A 19,106-nucleotide genomic window follows, 5' to 3' on the forward strand; every position below is an offset into this window, starting at 1 on the left:
GTCCAGACTCGATTATTTACAGACCGCCGCCATATAGCTGGAATATTGCTGAGTGCGGCGTAAAACTAAACTCACTCACTCACTCATTGATGTGGAAACACATAGCCACATTCAGTAAACTTAGTGCTAACAGTGATTGTTCCGATGCCTTTGGAACAATGCCTCCAAATGAGATGCCGAACAATACAAAAATACAAAATATTGTCAGTTCAGCACATTTTATTCAATTTCATTTGTATATATGTATGGCATTATATCTATATATTATTTAATGAGGTATTCCGTTACAGCATGTCTGTCCCAATGTAGATACTGATGAATTTCTATCAGTTGTCTCATGGAAACACCAGAATGAATCACGTGCAAAGCAAATAGATCTACTTCTGTTCATCGTTGGTTTTTTACTTGAAATGAATATAAATGGCATCACGCGAAATATTTCTCTTCTATTCAGATGTTAAAAGTTAAAATAATCCCATCTCAATGACTTTCCAACCTTATAACCTAAGGTAGAAAACTCATTTTCGTATTTTGAGAACAATCTAAACGCAATGCAGCATGCACGCTGTGATGGAAATGGGTTTAACGATAGTACACGTTTTATCAGAAAACATCTTTTCTTTCTGAATACAATAGAAATTTTAAACTCTCATTTTACGTTTGGTTTCTTAGTTTGTTCACAGCATATGGTACAGTTTTAGAATACATAAAGATTAAAGCTGATATAATTGGATGTCGTGGTACAGCTGATTAACTTGTCTGTGTATTGTGTTTCATCTTATAGCTGAATCTTATCCGTGTGGGGCTGGCCAGCCTGGTCTTTGCCACCAATAACGTCTTCAATCCAATCTTTCAGAAGAGACACTCGAGTGTAGATTCCATAAAGGTTTTCCCTGGCACAGCCGTGACCGTGAGAGACGATACCGCTCACGACCTCGGCGACATCGCACACACACACCAGAGGCCCTCCGGAATCCCCCTGAAGTAAACAACATGTGCTTGTTTTTCATGCAAACTAGTATTTGGTTATTATTCAGAAAAATAAATTCGAAATTTACAAAGAAGCAATGGAATTTTCCATCTGCACTTTTCAAAATTAACAGCCTTTCGCTCTATTTTGGATGAGCTGTTTCAATTTAGCAGAAAACTTACGAGAGCAAACATGGTCATTGACAGAAACAATAGAGAGTAACTCATTCTCTGGTATGGTATGACAAGAACGTTCCTATGGACATCATCTTTTTTACCAAATTCTGAACATGGGTCGGTCGGTCGGGAAAAAAACCAAAACAAAAATCTTAATAAAGACAAAATTACCTGAATAATGTTCTTGATTTTCATATATAGTAATTCTTATTACAATTTCTCGCGTTCTTTGAACTTGTGGCAGCGACTGATTCAAAGATAATCCTTTTTTTTTGATATGACGAGACGGTACGTTTTAGGTTCGAGTCGGCGATGTTGGAATGAAAACATAATTGGGGTGGGTGGGGGAAGGGGTGTTCGGCAATAATATTAGAAGGGTCGGGCGGGCGTTGAGGAACACAAAAAATATAAATTCTGCCCTATTTGAATGTGTCAACGCCAGCCCCAGTGAGCGTGCCCCGGGAAGACTCCTGGTGCTAAGCAATAGGACTGCAACGATTCGGTTCGATTCATCGAAAATCGGATCTGACACCTTTAGTTTCGATAACCATTATCGCTATTTCGATTCGATATTTGAATACCTATTTAAATTAACTCCACACAGACAGAACGTAATGTTGACTCCAACCATCCTGGTTCCCGGACATCCTGGTTCCCGGGCCTCTCATTAGTTAATGAGAGGCCCGGGAACCAGGATGGACTCCAACTCGAGCAGTTTCGAGCGCTGAAATAAGGCGAAACGTGATTGGTTGAGGCTGGACTAATTATCCAATGAGAATTATTGTTAGTTGATATCGCCACGTTGACGATGGATTTAACGCTTAAAATGAAACTAACTCTGAGAGGTAAATGAAATCTGATGTTTTTACTTGTATAAAGAATCGAATCAAAAATCGAATCAAATCGAGGTCTGGGTGAATCGTTGTATACGTAAGAAGCATACGTAAAAGAAAATAGAGCTACCTCGTTGAAATTGATACATACAACACGTTACGTTAAAGTCGCCCGGAGACAGACACAGATGCGCTCATACTTCTACTATTAAACGTCAATGCCAGACAGCAGCCAGGTTCGGTTATAAGGCCAAACAGATGAACACTATGAATGAAATCACACACTGATGGACGTCACCATGTGCTCGACCGTGCATATATACTTACAGAACAAGCGTCCACCTCTCCCTCCACGTGGCCGGCACACACCAGGCTGTCGTCGATGGCGATGGTGCGGTTTTCCACGTTCTCTGGCTTCATCGCCTCCTTGCAAGTCTGTGTGTCCACAACCGGTATCTCTGCCACCACCGGGATATACATCCCGTAGCCATAGGGTGCTGAGATACAGAAATAGAGTGAGTGAGTGAGTTTAGTTTTATGCCGGCTTAGCAACATTCCAGCAATATCACGTCGGGGAACACCAGAAATGGGCTTCAGACATGGTACCATGTCGGGAATCGAACCCAGCTCTTCAGCTTAACGAGCGAACGCTTTAACCACTCGGCTATCCCACCTTAGTGTAAGACTCTACCGAACGTGCTGCAAGCGTTTACGAAATACACTTCTTCGGTGAAAGTACGCACTTCCTTCCTTTCACTTCCGTCCTGATCGCCGACAGATGAATGTGAGTTTCTGTTTTTGCCCACGTTTGTGTAATACATCGTATGTTATCGCATTTCATTTCTAAACCAACAACATAAACCATACAAACCTATATAGTGAAACACCATCGAGTCGAAGATGAAGGGACACAGTAAATACTCTACGTTATTCGAGGTTCGACCCAACCAATAAGAACTTAATCATAATTACGCAGGGACTAAGCTTTTACTTCGAGACAAGCGTACGCTCGACACATCAAAGTTCGTATTCTAAAGGATGGACGATATTTTATGTCAAACGGAAGTATTTCATCTCAACACATAATTTTGTAACGTTGGCTTCGGCGTCAACATAGTCCCTTTCCATGCGCTTCATTAGTACACATGGGGTCAGGCCCATGCTCGCCCTAAGTCACTTCGCCATATCCTCACAACATAACAAACAGCTCTTGCCACGCCGTATGTGGTGTCTCTCAGATCCATCGTACTTCCAAGTGCCGACTACCCCTACCCAACAATCAGATCCTGCCACGACAAATGTCGTCATCAACGTCATCCTATTGATATACTCACCCTCAGTTACTTGTCCCCACCCCACGACATAACAATCAGCTCCTGCCACGGCGCACGAGGGGTCGGTATCCGGCTTGATGACGGAAACATCTTCCCTGGATAAATCCACGGGTTCGTTCAGCTTCAACAAGGCAGCGTCTCCGAGGAGCTTTTTAACTGCAAGAAAAATACGAGTATTTTGTGTGTGTGCGCGTGTGTGTGTTTTTTCAAAGTCAGTTAATCTTTATCCACAAGGAACCTAGTTCATGGGCAAACAATGTTTCACGCACAGTGAGTTATTAATAATCATGAGAATTTAGTTTGATTACTGTTCGACTGATCCCATATATTTCCACTGATCGTTCATCTACAGCGATAATGCGACTGTTCACAGCTTGTCTACCTACTAATTAATCCATGCTATCATTTCATTGATACCCACTGTTCCAGCCGCTGTACTTATGAACTTCCGTGATGGTGCGGAACTGGTCGGAGTCTTCGTCGGCCACCTGATTGAATTTTCCGGCAACTACCTTCCACGACTCCTTCACGTCAATACCCGGCAACACCCGAGCACTGTGTAGGGAGAGAAAACCAGTTTGCGTTACACAACAGACTATTTTCGACAACTACTTCACATCATGACCCGGTACACCCGAGCACTGTGAAGGGAGACAAAACCAGTTTTGCGTTACACAACATACTATTTTCCACAACTACTTCTCATCATAACCCGGTCTGACTCGAGCTCTGTGTTGGGAGACAAAACCAGTTTTGCGTTACATAACAGACTATTATCCACAACTACTTCACATCATGACCCGGTATCACCCGAGCACTGTGTCGGGAGACAAAACCAGTTTTGCGTTACATAACAGACTAATTTCCACAACTACTTCTCATCATGGCCTGGTATCACCCGAGCACTGTGTTGGGAGACAAAACACATTACAGCGTCACACTACAGACTGTATACCATTTAGACGATAACTAACGAGGGGCGGGGAATGACAGATTATCCTTATCGAGTTATATTAATTACGTAATTTTCGAGCCTTGGCGAGAGAATTACATAATTAAAATAACGAAGGAAAGATAATCTGCCATTCCCCTGTCACGATTATTGTTGGTTATTGTTTTTATTACCATATCCGTTTTCGATCGAAAAAACGCTAAAATAAATACAGGAAATAAGAAAATCCGCGATGTGGGGAATCCCTGTATACCTACGCGTTGTGCGGCTTCATTTCTAAGGATTCCATCGCATTACCACAATCTTAAACGGGTGTATTACGCGAGACTAAATAGTCTAAAACAGTGAATGAACTGAAAAGATGAATGAAGTAGTTCCGGCATATTGTTTTAACCAATGAAATCGTTTATTTTCTGAAACAGTCAATCAAAGTTCACCAAAAGGTGTAACCTCCCTAGGGACTTACATGAAAAATACCACCCTGTGTCCTCTTTCCCATATGGATAATACATTCACATCAATACCCGGCTACACTGTGGCGTCATCAGTCATCTGGATTGTCTGGTCCAGATTCGATTGTTTACCGACCACGTCGTAAAGTTGTAATACGACTGAATGTGGCGTAAAACAAACACAGATACAAGACAGTCAGATTGTACAATACTCAGCTTCTAGCAGATAATTCTTATGGAAGTGATAGGAGTTATGTCGTATTTTGTGGGTTAGCTAGCTATATTTAGGTGAATATTTGACTTACCTTTGCACGTGTTTGTGATCACAATATGATAGTGATACTCATAAATGCATGATAGGATTAATTATAAATAGCAATCGTACAATGGACTTGGCTGTTAGCAAGGCTTTCATTACAAAGTGGAAATGATTTGTGTGATGCCATGTACTCTTATGAATTCACTGCACTGGACGTATGTGTGTATGAAGGCATACATACTCGAAGCAATGTGCCGCAGTCAACACCCAGCTGGGGTCTATCAGAGCTCCCCCGCAGACGTGGTGCAACTTGGTGTTGTTCGTGAAGGGATTCTCCTTCATATACCACAAGGAAATGAGGAAGGGGTAGTCTCCCTTGGACGTCAGCTCGCCGCCAACCACACGTCGCTGTAATGAGACTGAAAATAACGCTTAAAGAATATCACAGAATCAAGGTGTGTTTCGCTTGTATACAGCACCGGTTAACTCTTTGACGGGCATTTAGATATGGAATGCATAAGAAAAGCAAGATTTATGGATGTCAACTTCTTTATTGTGAATAACACGACGTTTCGGAGTGTATGCTTGCTCCTTAAACACCCGATGAAGGAGCAAGCATACACTCCGAAACGTCGAGTTGTTCACAATAAAGAAGTTAACATCCATGAATCTAATTACTTTTCTTAAGTATTGTTTATCAACATTTTCTTACATTTGCTCAAAGAAAACCTCAGAACAATCTTTGTTTTTGACGTATCCCCTTAATTTAAGGGATGACTTTGTTTCCAATGAGTTTCGATGTTTTGTTTTCAGTTCAGTTTTCTAGCTGCTTTTGTAATTTATATTGTCTGCATTTAAGAAAAGAAATCTTCCCTTTTCTTAATTAAAATTATTTAACGGTTTCAATAGTAGTAAGATCGCCTCGTAAGGAATCAATCCATTCTCAAAAATGAACCATGTGCAGTTTGACGGCTAGACGCTGTTATGACCTACGAACATGACTGCGCTACGCTAAATACGCTCTGCGGGATGTCTCGTTAACTCCCTGCTATCCACCAAGTGTCAGTGAATTATGGCACCCTGGAAGGACATTATCGCGCTGTCGCCCACACATTTGTTCAGTTTTTAAGGTGCTGCTGTTCCAGCTACATGACGGCGGTGTGTAAATAATCAAATCCGGACCAGGCTATCGAGTAACTGACGTCATGAGTGAGTGAGTTTGGCTTTACGCCGCTTTTGGTAATATTCCAGCAATATCACGGCAGGGGACACCAGAAATGGACTTCACACATTGTACCTATGTGGGGAAACGAACCCGGGCCTTCGGCGTAACGAGCGAACGCTTTAACCACTAGGCTACCCCACCGCTCCACTGACGTCATGAACAACGATCTACGTAATTGGGACACGAACCAAGTCAGTGAGTCAGACCACCCCGTCCCCTTTAGCTCCTATCGGGGACTGACCATTTGATATTCCGGAGGAGCTATATTCCAGCTATATGGCGGCGGTCTGTAAATAAGCGAGTTTGGACCAGACAATCCAGCCATCAACAACATGAGCATCGATCTACGCAATTGGTATACGATGACATGTGTCAACCAAGTCAGCGAGCCTGACCACCCGATCCCGTTAGTCGCCTCTTAAGACAAGTATAGGTTACTGAAGACCAGTTCTAACCGGGTTTTGGTATTATATTGGTACGATATTCTGGCGATAGCCTGGAATGGTAATTACTTGATTGTCCCAGAAAATAAGAAAGTAAGATACTTTATGGATGACTTCTTCTTATGATGCAACGTTTCGGTATATATTCTTATACTGTGAGTGAGTGAGTTAATATTTAACGTCACATCGGCAATATCTCAGCCACGATCTTATACTGTGACAAGAGTGACAACGGTATAAGAATCTATACCGAAACGTCGCTTGTCAGTCCCGAAGCGCGAGTTCTATTCCCCACATGGGTACAATGTGTGAAGCCCATTTCTGGTGTCCCCAGCCTTGATATTGCTGGAATATTGCCAAAAGCGGCGTAAAACCATACTCAGGCAATCAGTCAGTCATTACAGACAAAGCGATTGCAGACTTGTGTACATGTGCGTTGTTCTCGTTAAACAACACGCCTTAAGTGAGTTTTCTATGACGTTTTAACCCTGATATTCTCACGCTGTTTCCTACGCAAATTAGCATAACTGTGACCATGGGGGGTAGGGCATTTCGTGGGATAGTGCACACGTAGGATTCAATCCCATAATTTCTTCGCCAGGTAATGGAATAGAATTTGCCTTCTAAAAGAGGAAATGTATGATATTTTGATATGTTTACGGTTCTGGCTGATATTTGTGATCCCGAGATTCACACATGATAGTGCTACTTCAGCATTGTTAGAGACTGCACAAATTACGTCTGTGTAAGCAGAGATTACATTTGCAGACACTGGTTTTAGTTTAAACATATTTTATTCACAATGTGAAAAGGATCGGGGACGAGTTCTTTCAACTTATTAAACCCCTCTCCGAAGATATTTACAGTAACTAATTACATCACAAGCAATTATTAGAAACAGAGACAGAGAAAGTCTGAAAGATAACAGGGGGAAATGCTATGATACAAAAGGTGTATAGAGAGAAGACTACTGGAATCGTTTAGATTTGCATATATATTGATGTACATTTTTTAATATAATTTCATTTTTATGATTTGTCAGATCAGCAATGCCGTTTAAAATAACAGATAGTGTTATCACAGAATTACTACCACATACAGCTTGAATCGCTTTAAGCATGATCTTTCTATGTTGATTGTGTAAAGAACATTCTAAGAAATAGTGATGAGCATTTTCGCATGGGTTTCCACATGCGCAAGATGGATCAGTGATTAGCCCTACTGGTAGGCGTCGACCGAGACTTTGTCTTGATGTACATGTACATGTATACTTATATAATCAATATTGAAACTGGGCCACGCTTTAAGCTTCATTGTATCCTTAATGACAAATGGCGGGCAATTTCACAGATGACTGGCCGGTCAAGCTGTGACACTTATTTTTTTAATAATACTTTAATTTTGTGATACCACTGCGTCAACTGTGCTGGAAAATGAGGATTTAATTTAATAAGTCACTTTTAACTTTATGTGTCTTAAACAGGGGGTTCATAAAAAATACACGTGAATAAGTACAAGTACACTCTCCACTGAAGACTTTTAACGTAGTGTTTTGTTATATTATGACGTACGATATATACGGAGTTTCATGGACTGGTGGTTGTGGGTTGGTTTAACGTCGCACTAAGTAATTTTACAGCTATATGGCGGCGGTCAGTAAATAATCGAGTCTGGACCAGACAATCCAGTGATCAACATCACGAGCATCGATCTACGCATTTGGCAGAAGATGACATGTGAAAACCAAGTCAGTCTGACCACCTGATCCCGTTAGTCGCCTCTTTTGACAAGGATGGGTGGCTGAAGATCAATTCTAACCCGGATCTTCACGGGTCACACCCACGTATGAACATTAACAGCAATGCGCCCCTAAACACTTGTTCAATATACAACATCAAGGGATTTTTCGGGTTTTTTATATTTCTTTTACTTGCTTCAAAGGGACAGTAAGGAAGATGTTGCATGCCTGTCAGACTATATTAAGTTAGTGAGTGTTGTTGTCATTGATAGAATAAACAGCTAATAATGACTGTCCAGACTGTCCAGTGATCAACCGCATGAACATTGATCTTCACAACTGGGATACGATGACATGTGTCAACCAAGTCAGCGAGCCTGACTAGTCGATCCCGTTTTTCGGCAAGCCTTTTACGACAAGCACGGGCTGCTGAAGATGGATTCTAACCCGGATCTTCACGGCTATTCAATGATGGTAGTGTTGGCAGTAGTGACAATGTGTGACATGATAATTTTAGAGAAAAGATACAGAAATATCACAAAGCAAGCATTCACTTTACATTTAATCTTTGAATGTGTATTTGTATTCGTACTAATGACATCTAAATAACTTTTCCTATCCCTAACCTCTTTATATATCACTATAAACATTTTGTAAACAAACAGACAAATAAACTGCAAATAAAGTATTTCTATTTTTGCCGAAATCTTTTTGCATTGATAATATAACAACTGTGTATTATGTTATTAAACGTAAGTATTTTTGGCGTTTACACTCAATGTTTCATCGGATAATTTAGACTGGTTGACGCTATATAAAACATAGTCAGAATATCTATCACGCAATTTAAGATTTACAACGTCGTTTATCTGTTCTTTAAAGTTTAATAGAAGGATGGCTATTACACTTACCTGCAATGCATGAAGTAACTGCAGCGAGAACGACAACAGCTGTTACCACCAAATTTCGATATTCCATTTTAAAATCTGTAATTAATTCAAAATACAGCAATATGTATTGTCAGCTTGCGGACATGTAGATTACACCACAACGTTGATAGTCAATGAAGATAGGCATTAACAAAGACGGAATACTAACTATTTCTATATAATTTCATAAATAGCTTGTTAAGCAATCATTATGGTATGAAATTACTGGCCAATTATTGTTCTGATTCGCCGCTATAACTTTTGACTCTGTGTCAGACATAAAAAGCCTAATGGTCCAATTAGAATAGCGATAGCGACTGATAATGATGATACTGATGTTGCTTAATTATTTCATCGGTGCACATCATTGGAAAAATATCCAATTAATATGACAAACAAATCAATTAAGATACATGTACATAAAAACCGAAACGTTATTGGCAAAATCTAGATTGAAAGGAGACGGTAATTTCACTTTAGGTTCCATCAGGTATACGTAAAACATAGAGAAGAAATGTCAGTAAGTATCGGCAACTTTAAAAACAAATTTTGAACTTTTATAGGCGTAAAAGTTCATGCGTAACTTATCATGTATACTCCCAAAAAAAAGAAACGCATATAGGAATTTCAACTGTATTTTTATGTTTATTTTGAAACATCTTGTAGGCTTTATGAGTCAATGAAATATAGCGAAATTGCACACTGGGAATGCAGACTTATCCGTCTTTGGCACCAACTCGAGGAAAGTCAGTCTGAGTGTCACATGGAGACGTGTGGTGGCGCTGAAGTCAATACCTCGTGTGACCACCGTGGGCATCCAGAACTGTACGGCATCGCCTTGGTATCGAACGAATAAGTCTCAGAATCTCGTGTTGCCCAATCGCAGCCCACTCCGCCTGTAGTGCCTGTGCGAGTTGCTGAAGTGTCTGGGGCTGAGGGGTTACGGCGTCGCTCCCGTCTGTCCAGGGCATCCCACAGATGTTCGATCGGGTTTAAGTCCGGTGATCTCGAGGGCCAGGGGAGCACATTGATGTTGTGGTTCTGGAGGAAGTCTCTAGTGTGACGTGCTGTGTGGGGCCTGGCATTGTCCTGTTGAAACAACCCCCTCTGGCGATCAATGATTGGAAGGAGGTGTGGGCGTAGGATTTCGTCACAGTACCGTTGAGCTGTCAGGTTGGATCATCACCAAATCACCATCATAACACTGCCCCGGCCGAATCTGTCCACCTGGGGAACGCAAGCGTCGGCGAAACGTTCACGTCGACGTCTGTACACCCGCATTCTTCCATCGCGTCGTTCCAAAAGAAATCGTGATTCATCACTGAACCAGATTCTATGCCAATTCGGTAGGTTCCAGGCCTGAACGTTAGTGCACCATTAAACTCGATGTCGACGATGTTGTTGTTGAAGCAAAGGGCCAAAATATCGTCTTCTGGCACGTAAACCAGCCTCTCTCAACCTGATCCTGACGGTCTGTGCAGAAGGCCTCCTCAATCCAGGTATTTGTCGAGCGGTACTGGTCGCTGTAGCTGTTCGATGACGCAGGTGATGTACCCGGATGTAGCGACCCTGCGCCGCTGTGGTCGCTCGAGGTCGCCCACTACGAGGGGCATCTGCTACCGCATTCTGCCGGCGATATCTCTCCCAGAGCCGTGAAATGGTGCTTTGGTGAACATTCATGCGTCGGGCAACTGCACTTTGAGACTGGCCAGCTTCAAGCAAACCAATGGCGATATGACGGTTGGCTTCACTTAGACGTGGCATCAATATTCCAAATACAGTGAATAATCGACAGACTTTCTGATCCCCAACTTTCACGTGCATTGCATGTGAATTGTGTATTCTGTGACACTACACGCCGAAATTGAAGATCATGCTGTTAAATATGGGTATTTTACGGATGGTGCGTTTTGTTGTGAGGTTTCAAAACATAAACACTATTGGACTCATAAACAGAGCAAAACCTATTGTAAAATGAATCACGTTTTAATTCATTGCTACATGAAATTGCTATTTTCATGATGCGTTTCTTTTTTGGGAGAGTATATAACTAACTTTATCTTTGGCAATACTCTATTGTTCAGACCATTCGAACAGTTGTTTGATTTTTTTCAAGTCTACCTATCTGAATTTTATTCGTGAGTGCGACGTTTCGATACAGATTCTTGTACCGCGAAACGTCGCACTCACGAATAAAAAGAAATTGTTATCCATAAAGTTTGTTCTATATTTTACTTCCCAACTTCTAAAATGCCACTCAAAGAAACAAATCAATTTATCATAGCTGTTTGGGTTTTTTTCTGTGAAGTTCACGTGAAGCACACTTATGTCTATGCAGTGCAGCCCACCATATATATCCAGATATACATAAATCACACGTCACGTGATGTGGCAATTTTTTATAAAGAAAGAAACGTTTAACCTTCTAGGGAGATATTTTATGTATCAACACAGGTGGTGGCCGTACATCCATCAGCGATTATGTAGATCACGACATTTACTGGGGATCGTGGTATCCTTCCATATTTTACAGTCTCATGCTTATTCAGTAATTTGCTTAATTGCTGTCTGCGGTAATAACGCTGACGTGAGGTAATTAGTCAAATTCACGTACGTGACGGTATGAAATATATACATGACATCAATTATGAAGATCCAGGGCCTCTCGAGATTATATAGGATTAATGACTGTTCTCCATACCTAATGTACTTTGTTACGCGATGTTTATTTCCATTTATTATTCCATTTATTAGATAATAACCGTGCAATCAATTATTTCTTGAACATTGTTGTGTGGAAGTGTTATTTATTGTGTAACAGTGTTTCAAGTGTATTATATTGTTTCTGTTGACACTGAGTAGATGGGGAAGTGGTTTGCCATATTTAGACGTGTGCTGTATTTAGACTGAGAGTGAGTGAGTGAGTGAGTGAGTAAATGAGTTTAGGTTTACGCCACACTCAGCAACATTCCAGCTATATGACGGCGGTCTGTAAATAATCGAGTCTGCACCAGACAATCCAGTGATCAACAGCATGAGCATCGATCACGCATTTGGGAACCGCTGACATGTGTCAACCAAGTCAGCGAGCCTAACCACCCGATCCCGTTGGTCGCCAGGACAAGCATGGGTTACTGGAGATCGATTCTAACCCGGATCTTCATGGGTGTATTTAGACTGAGAGTCCTGGAAACTATCAGTTTAAGTCTCATCAAGGGTATACAGCATAGCCATATTTTATGACTTATGAGAGACTGTTGGAGATAATCTAAAATACAAATTGAAAAATGATAGAAAAAGGGCATAGAAATGTACAACATTCACTGTAAATAAACATTCATAGGGCATAGAAATGTACAACATTCATAAATGTAAATAAACGATCTACTTCATACTAAAATTAGGTAGGGGCATAGAAATGTACAACATTTGGCAACTTATACTCAAATAGGTGACAGGGTTTTGGCAATTTCTTTGACAGATTTAGATAGCAAAATGAAGAACTTGTGTACATGACAGACACCACTTTATATTCATCACATAACAACTGAGACTGACATTTGAAGTTAAAACGAAAAGTGGGACAACTCATTAAGACATGTCGTTCTCAGCAGTATTTACACAACACATGGAACATAATCCCATGTAATTGAAATTCCTTCGTAATTATTTGTAAATATATAATAATTTTGCAATACAATAATTATTGTAAAATATATGACATTTCTGTGCTGTTTGCTGGTTTCACTTCAAATTCTTTTAAGGACTTATCTTGTGGTGACTTCTTGTTTGGGAATCGACAAGTAACAACACGAGTGTAACCATTAATGTCTGTTCCTTTGTTTGTTTGTTTGTTTGTTTGTTGTTTTATGCCGCACTCAGCAATATTCCAGCTATATGGCGGCGGTCTTCTAATAATCGAGTCTGGACCAGACAATAAAATGATCAACATCGTGAACATCTATCTACGCTTCAGAATACGATGACATGTGTCAACCAAGTCAGCAAGCCTGACCAGCTGATCCCGTTACTCTTACGACAAGCATGAGTTGCTGAAGGCCTATTCTAACCCGGAGTTTCACCAAGTGAGTCCGGAGTTTCACCAAGTGATCCCTCTAGTCTTCACGAATGAATGTGCCTTGATACGTACCTTAGGAATATCAGGGAACGACGACGTCTTGGTTAAACAATTATAACGATATTAAGCTGTCGCGGTTTTGCCAACAGTTCCTCTCTGGGGTGTGTGTCTGTGTAGGACCCCTTTTTGTACAGGATGCGCTGCCCAACAGCTGGTCTAATCATTGTGAAATTGTGATATACATGTCTTGCATTAGTGTCAAATGAACATTAAAGTAGCCTTTAGGCGTAATTTCATCCTTCGTACGATATAGAGTGGGATATACCACAAGGATGGGCGAATGAAATAAACAGCTGTTGTAATATTTTTGTCAAAGCCAGTACACGGCTATGGTTTCTTCCTGAAACAAAATAGTGATTTCAATTAACAGAAACGAACAAAATAACAAAAGAAAATAATTGAAATTGCCGATATAAAGTCACCCTCGAAACTAAAAACTATCTGTTTACATTACAATCTACGACATATGCACCATTGTTTAGCTGAGGTGAGCGTTTAGAACTTAGGTAACATACAACGTTATTGATATCAACAATGGTACCGTTGTAGACAACAACCTTAGCGTTAAGACAGTCGTACGTTTGTGTTACGGTATGGCAGTTACGGCAACCTTAGCGATATGTTCGTTTTGAACAACGGCACCCAGGTCTAAGCGACTTTTTCACGAAGTTTCTTACCCTCTTATAAAGGCAAACTGAAGGCCGTCAAGTATATATATATATTTGAGATGTTCTGATAAGCAGTATGTCAACATTAATAACAATAGATACTCGCCAGATGTAAGTCGGAATAGCAAATAACACACAGGCAATTAATCCAGGTATAAAGTACGTTTTAATATGTTGTAACAACCTTATCAGAACGAAGTAAATAGGGCATTTTATCATTAAATGAAAATCATCTTCGGAGACATATTAGTGACAAATTGTACAAATTCTTAGATTGAGGCTCATGTCATCTAACCGGGTCGATCTAATCTCTTTAGCATACTGTAACAAATGTTTAAGGTATCTATTATCAATAATATATACAAGTTTAGAAGTTTCACCATTAATATTTGAATGTTCGCCAAAATATGACTTCGTGTGAAATTGTTCAATTTCTTCCCACTCGTGCCAAGCAATACAAAATTATTGGTTTCTGTATGAGAATGAAAGGCCTGTGGAAGAAAGGTTATTCAATGTAAATTGCAACTGTTTGATAGGAATAAGTGATTAGCTTGCTCTCAAAATTAACGTTTGTACTGACTTCGACCATGATAATCTATTTGAATTTATTTTTTTAAATGCAATACGTTTGAAATATTCAGTATGTTTTAGTTTACCGCATTACGAGATACATCATTTCAGTTTTGTTGAAGTTAACTCTTAAGCCGTACGTCTTACGAAATATGCCACTTCATCAAATTTCATGAAAACAAATGCAGCACCTTAAAGCAGAATTCATGAGCATTATAATTCTAGAAAGTCATCGCCTACACAAATACCCCTTCCTTCATGCCGTTATTAACTCATCTTCAAGTTGATTAATAAACATGGAGAACAAAAGAAGACTTATTATATAACCCTGTGTGACACCACTTAAGCAATCGAAACATCCTGCAATGCTAATGCTAGATAATTCCACATCTGCTATAGTCTTGGAGTCGATATCACGAACAATGTTTAACATTCTACCATGAATACTTTGCTTTGATAGGGCATACCTTATAAGGTCCCTAGATCGATTGGTAGAATTACAAGCTTTGTGAAAGTCCACACATATACAACAGAATCTACCCTTAGAGTTTGATGAATATTTTTTGAATCAGTGGAGTCTGGGAACTGTTGAGTATCTTTTACGAAAACCTTGCTCACGCTATGGGTATCTATTATATAATTCTAATAATTCTTTAGTCTGTTTTTAAGAATATATAGAATTTACCAGAAATGTCCATTAAAGAAACACCTCTGTAACATTTTTTCAGGTTGTCTTTCAGATTTCAACTTTTCAATCGTCAAATTTCTTTTCATGTCGAGTAATATTCCAACGGCTCCAACCTTTGGTGTTTACATTTCACAACGTTTGAGGTACAATCGAGCGTGCTCTTTTTACCAATATTTGAAAGTTGCTCGCTCAAAGTTGTTTGAAGTATACAGCATTCAAGGCATCAGTAAAGCTTTCAAAATGGTTTATGGTAGATATGTGTGTGATATTTCATTTATTCCACGTCAGTGACAAAGATGCAGTTCCCTATTTTGACCATACGTGCCCATTCATTTTTCAGATGAACAGTTGACTTGCCTCTGCATGTTTTTTATGACGTATGGGTGAGTGAGTAAGTGAGTCTAATTTTACGCCGCTGTTAGCAATATTCAAGCAATATCACGGCGGGTGTTACCAGAAATGGGCTTCACACATTGTACCCGTGTGGGGAATCGAACCCGAGTCTTCGGCGTGACGAGCGAGCGCTTTAACCACTAGGCTACTCCACCGCCCCTTATGACGTGGTATGACATCGGTGGGGCAGGATACACATTTTCGCGAATACCTGGTACCATCACTATCTGATAAGGATTCATAACCACATGCTCTGTCACAGTATCTCATGGTGTCACTCACTGGATTGTCTGGTCCACACTCGTCTGTTTACAAACCGCGTCGTACAGGAGTAATACTACTGAATACGGCGCCAAACAAACACGTAATCATTATATAGTCAGAATTGCTTTTCACAGAGATTTCTTTCGGATGTGGAAAAGGGTTTTGTCGTTTCCCTGGCTTTGGCGACCGATTTTTGTCTAGCGCTGATGTTAAAAACCAGATACTAATTAGTGCCTGGCTCTGGTGTTGTTTATCAGAGACCGACTATTCTGCGGAGCTGACAGTATGATATAAAGCATCTGGAGTTTACTTTTATATATCCACTCTCTAGTCAGAAGCATTTCAGGGGACAAATATTTTTCAATAAGATCATTTTACGAATCGATATGCAAATAGCCGCGTCATTGGTTTCAGGAAATTAAGTGCGACATCAGATTGACGAGAGGATGTCAAGACAAAAACTTTTAAAACTGAATTAATGTAGTATCGTCTTTCCAGTGATACCCGATGAGGATGTATGCATTTTATAATTGATGTTTAGTACGTAGATCCTGACATCGCGTTTATACTTTCACCAGAAAATGATATCTGTAACATAATAGGATTGTAATAGTGGGTGTTTTGAACAGCTGTTCAGTAGAAGGAAGGACTATTTAAAATAACGTACATAGAGATTAGTATTAACCTACCCATACGTGGACCACGTGGGTAATAAATCGGTATAGGTTATCTCTGCGTATCCATTGAAACACATTGTGTTCATCTATTTATTAAAATGTATAGGCTTCTGCAACCAGATCCACGATATTGTATTGACTGAATTTGCAGTTTAAAAATATTGCTGCGTACCTGAAGATTTGAGCAGGCGTCGTTATGCTTTTATCGTCTCTACACTGCAGCTATTTACAACAGCTTGGTTTTGTTAAGTCGCCTGATTTAATGAAACACCTGCATTGTATCAAATTTGCACATTCCAGCTATGCTTCGTAGTGGTCGATGCCGACCCTTGCAGTACAAAGTTGCGTCCCTTTGCTTTATCAAGATCCGTTGCTGATCCATAGATCAGACTAGGATTCTGGGTCTGAACCATGCAGTGAATGTTGACGTCACCTATTGAATTCTTCTGTGGTCATAGCTACAAAAAGCGTAGAAAGCCTCCCCCACAAAGTTAGCTTCACACGCTGAAGACCCGGGTTCGATTTCCCACATGGGTACAATTTGTGAAGCCCATTTCTGGTGTCCCCCGCCGTGATATTGCTGGAATATTGCTAAAAACGGCGTCAAACCATACTCAGTCAGTCAGTCAGTTAGCTTCACGTAAATAATTTATAAACTGCCGGACAAAAGTAAGTACACGCTTGAAATCTGGACTTGACCCAAAAATACGTTATTATCAAAACGTTACTAGGCTAGAAAACACTGACTGAAACACTGAAAACTTGACACTTCAATCAGAATCATCACCTTCAAATAACCAGGCTGCATTTGTGCATATTTTCAGCCACCATTAAACATGGGCGTATACTTTCTTTTGTCCGTAGTTTACTACAACATGTACCAGAATTACCAGCACTACTGCGGGGGACGCGGGGGACGCGGGGGACGCGGTGGGTGAGCTGACTAAGGTGCCAGGCTAGTGATCCAGCGAGGTTGAGGTGTCGGGATCGAGCCCACCCGTAACCGGGTGTAAAAACCTTGGATTCAACATTGTGTGCACTATTTCCGTGTTGTCACAACCCCTAGTGTACAGTACACAACCCTGTGGACTTAAAAGAACCCACGAATCCGTTGGCATATGACCAGATGGTGGCCGCATGAATACGTGCAAACATCTATAGTTGCGGGTTCAGCAACGTGCAGTGAACTTGGACAAAGTATTGTGACTATGTGTCCCAGTCCAATCAGCTGTAAATGGGTACCTCGTTAGAATGAGAAAGCCACAATAACCCAGTGCGCCTAGTGGCTGCAAGAGTTGTATACTCCCCAGGGAGTTGAGATTGATAATACGATGTGCAGTTGAGATTGACATCCAATGATCGAGGGAAAAAATACCAGCGCCTTGAGCATGCATTAGTTGCGCGGATATGTGCCCTATATAAATATCCTATAATAGTAATAAACACTTTGGCCCCTTTTGGGATAGGATGAACAAATTTATCTTAAGTGTCCTTGCTTGTGAGAGCCGACTAAAGGGAATCGATCGGTCACGCTTTCTGTCCCGGATGTGTCTTGTCGAGAATATGTGCTGTCCGCCGTTTTATAATGGAAAGTCACTGCGTCATTAAACAACACTCACTCCCCCATTTCATCTTGAGATCCTGGTCCTAGATTTTCGGAACTCTCTCAGCGCTAAGATAATCGTAAGTGCCATGCATTAACATTAACGTACGACTATCTTAGCGCTAAGATAGCTCCGAAAATCTAGGCTCAAGTATGATCAATCACACAATACATTCGACTATTCACACAGACAATGACTGATGATCATCATTAAAAAATCATCACAAACATTTATGTTATGATTGAATGTAGTTTTAATCAGTTTCATATGAAATCACTAAACGATGGTGAGACCCTATTCCGCATGTACCCGTGAATGTCCGTGTTAGAATTGATCTTCAGTAACCCATGCTTGTAGAAAGAGGCGACTAAGGGGATCGGTTGGTCAGTCTCGCAGACTTGTTGACACATGTCATCGTATCCCAAATGCGTAGATCGATGCTCATGGTATTGATCACTGGATTATCTGGTCCAGACGTGGTTATTTACAGACCGAAGCCATATAGTTGGAATATTGTTGAGTGCGGCGTAAAACTAGACTCACTCACTCACTCACTCTACCGTATGAACAGCAGCCTTAACTGTGCAGTACGCAGATGTTAATCATGGCATTCAGGTCAATATACTCCATTGATACTGATGATAATTTCCGGTAATCAACAATTATATGTTCTGTATAGGCAGTGAGTATGTCATTATAAGTGGAAAGAGGTCTTTTAAAAGTCATAAAGATGACGAGTATGACATCAGTTGAACGCTGATAAGCTCAGCCAGATTTTTCCAAATAGCACCAA

General features: G+C 40.5%; 1 protein-coding gene across 1 annotated transcript; it reads right to left on the reverse strand.

The window, feature by feature from the left end:
- Positions 1 to 201: 201 nt before the first annotated feature.
- LOC124284006 (trypsin-like) lies at positions 202 to 7,909 on the reverse strand. Its single transcript, XM_046720043.1, has 6 exons — positions 7,867 to 7,909; positions 5,218 to 5,395; positions 3,735 to 3,868; positions 3,314 to 3,469; positions 2,307 to 2,476; positions 202 to 979 (listed from the first exon to the last, which is right to left on the reverse strand). Exons 1-6 carry the CDS (start codon positions 7,907 to 7,909, stop codon positions 779 to 781), a joined length of 882 nt encoding a protein of 293 aa, XP_046575999.1. The 3' UTR covers positions 202 to 778.
- Between the last annotated feature and the right edge of the window lie 11,197 nt (positions 7,910 to 19,106).

Source organism: Haliotis rubra, unplaced genomic scaffold (assembly GCF_003918875.1).
Source record: "Haliotis rubra isolate DU_JTF1 unplaced genomic scaffold, ASM391887v1 Scf328, whole genome shotgun sequence".
In the NCBI taxonomy this organism is placed as follows: Eukaryota; Metazoa; Mollusca; class Gastropoda; order Lepetellida; family Haliotidae; genus Haliotis; species Haliotis rubra.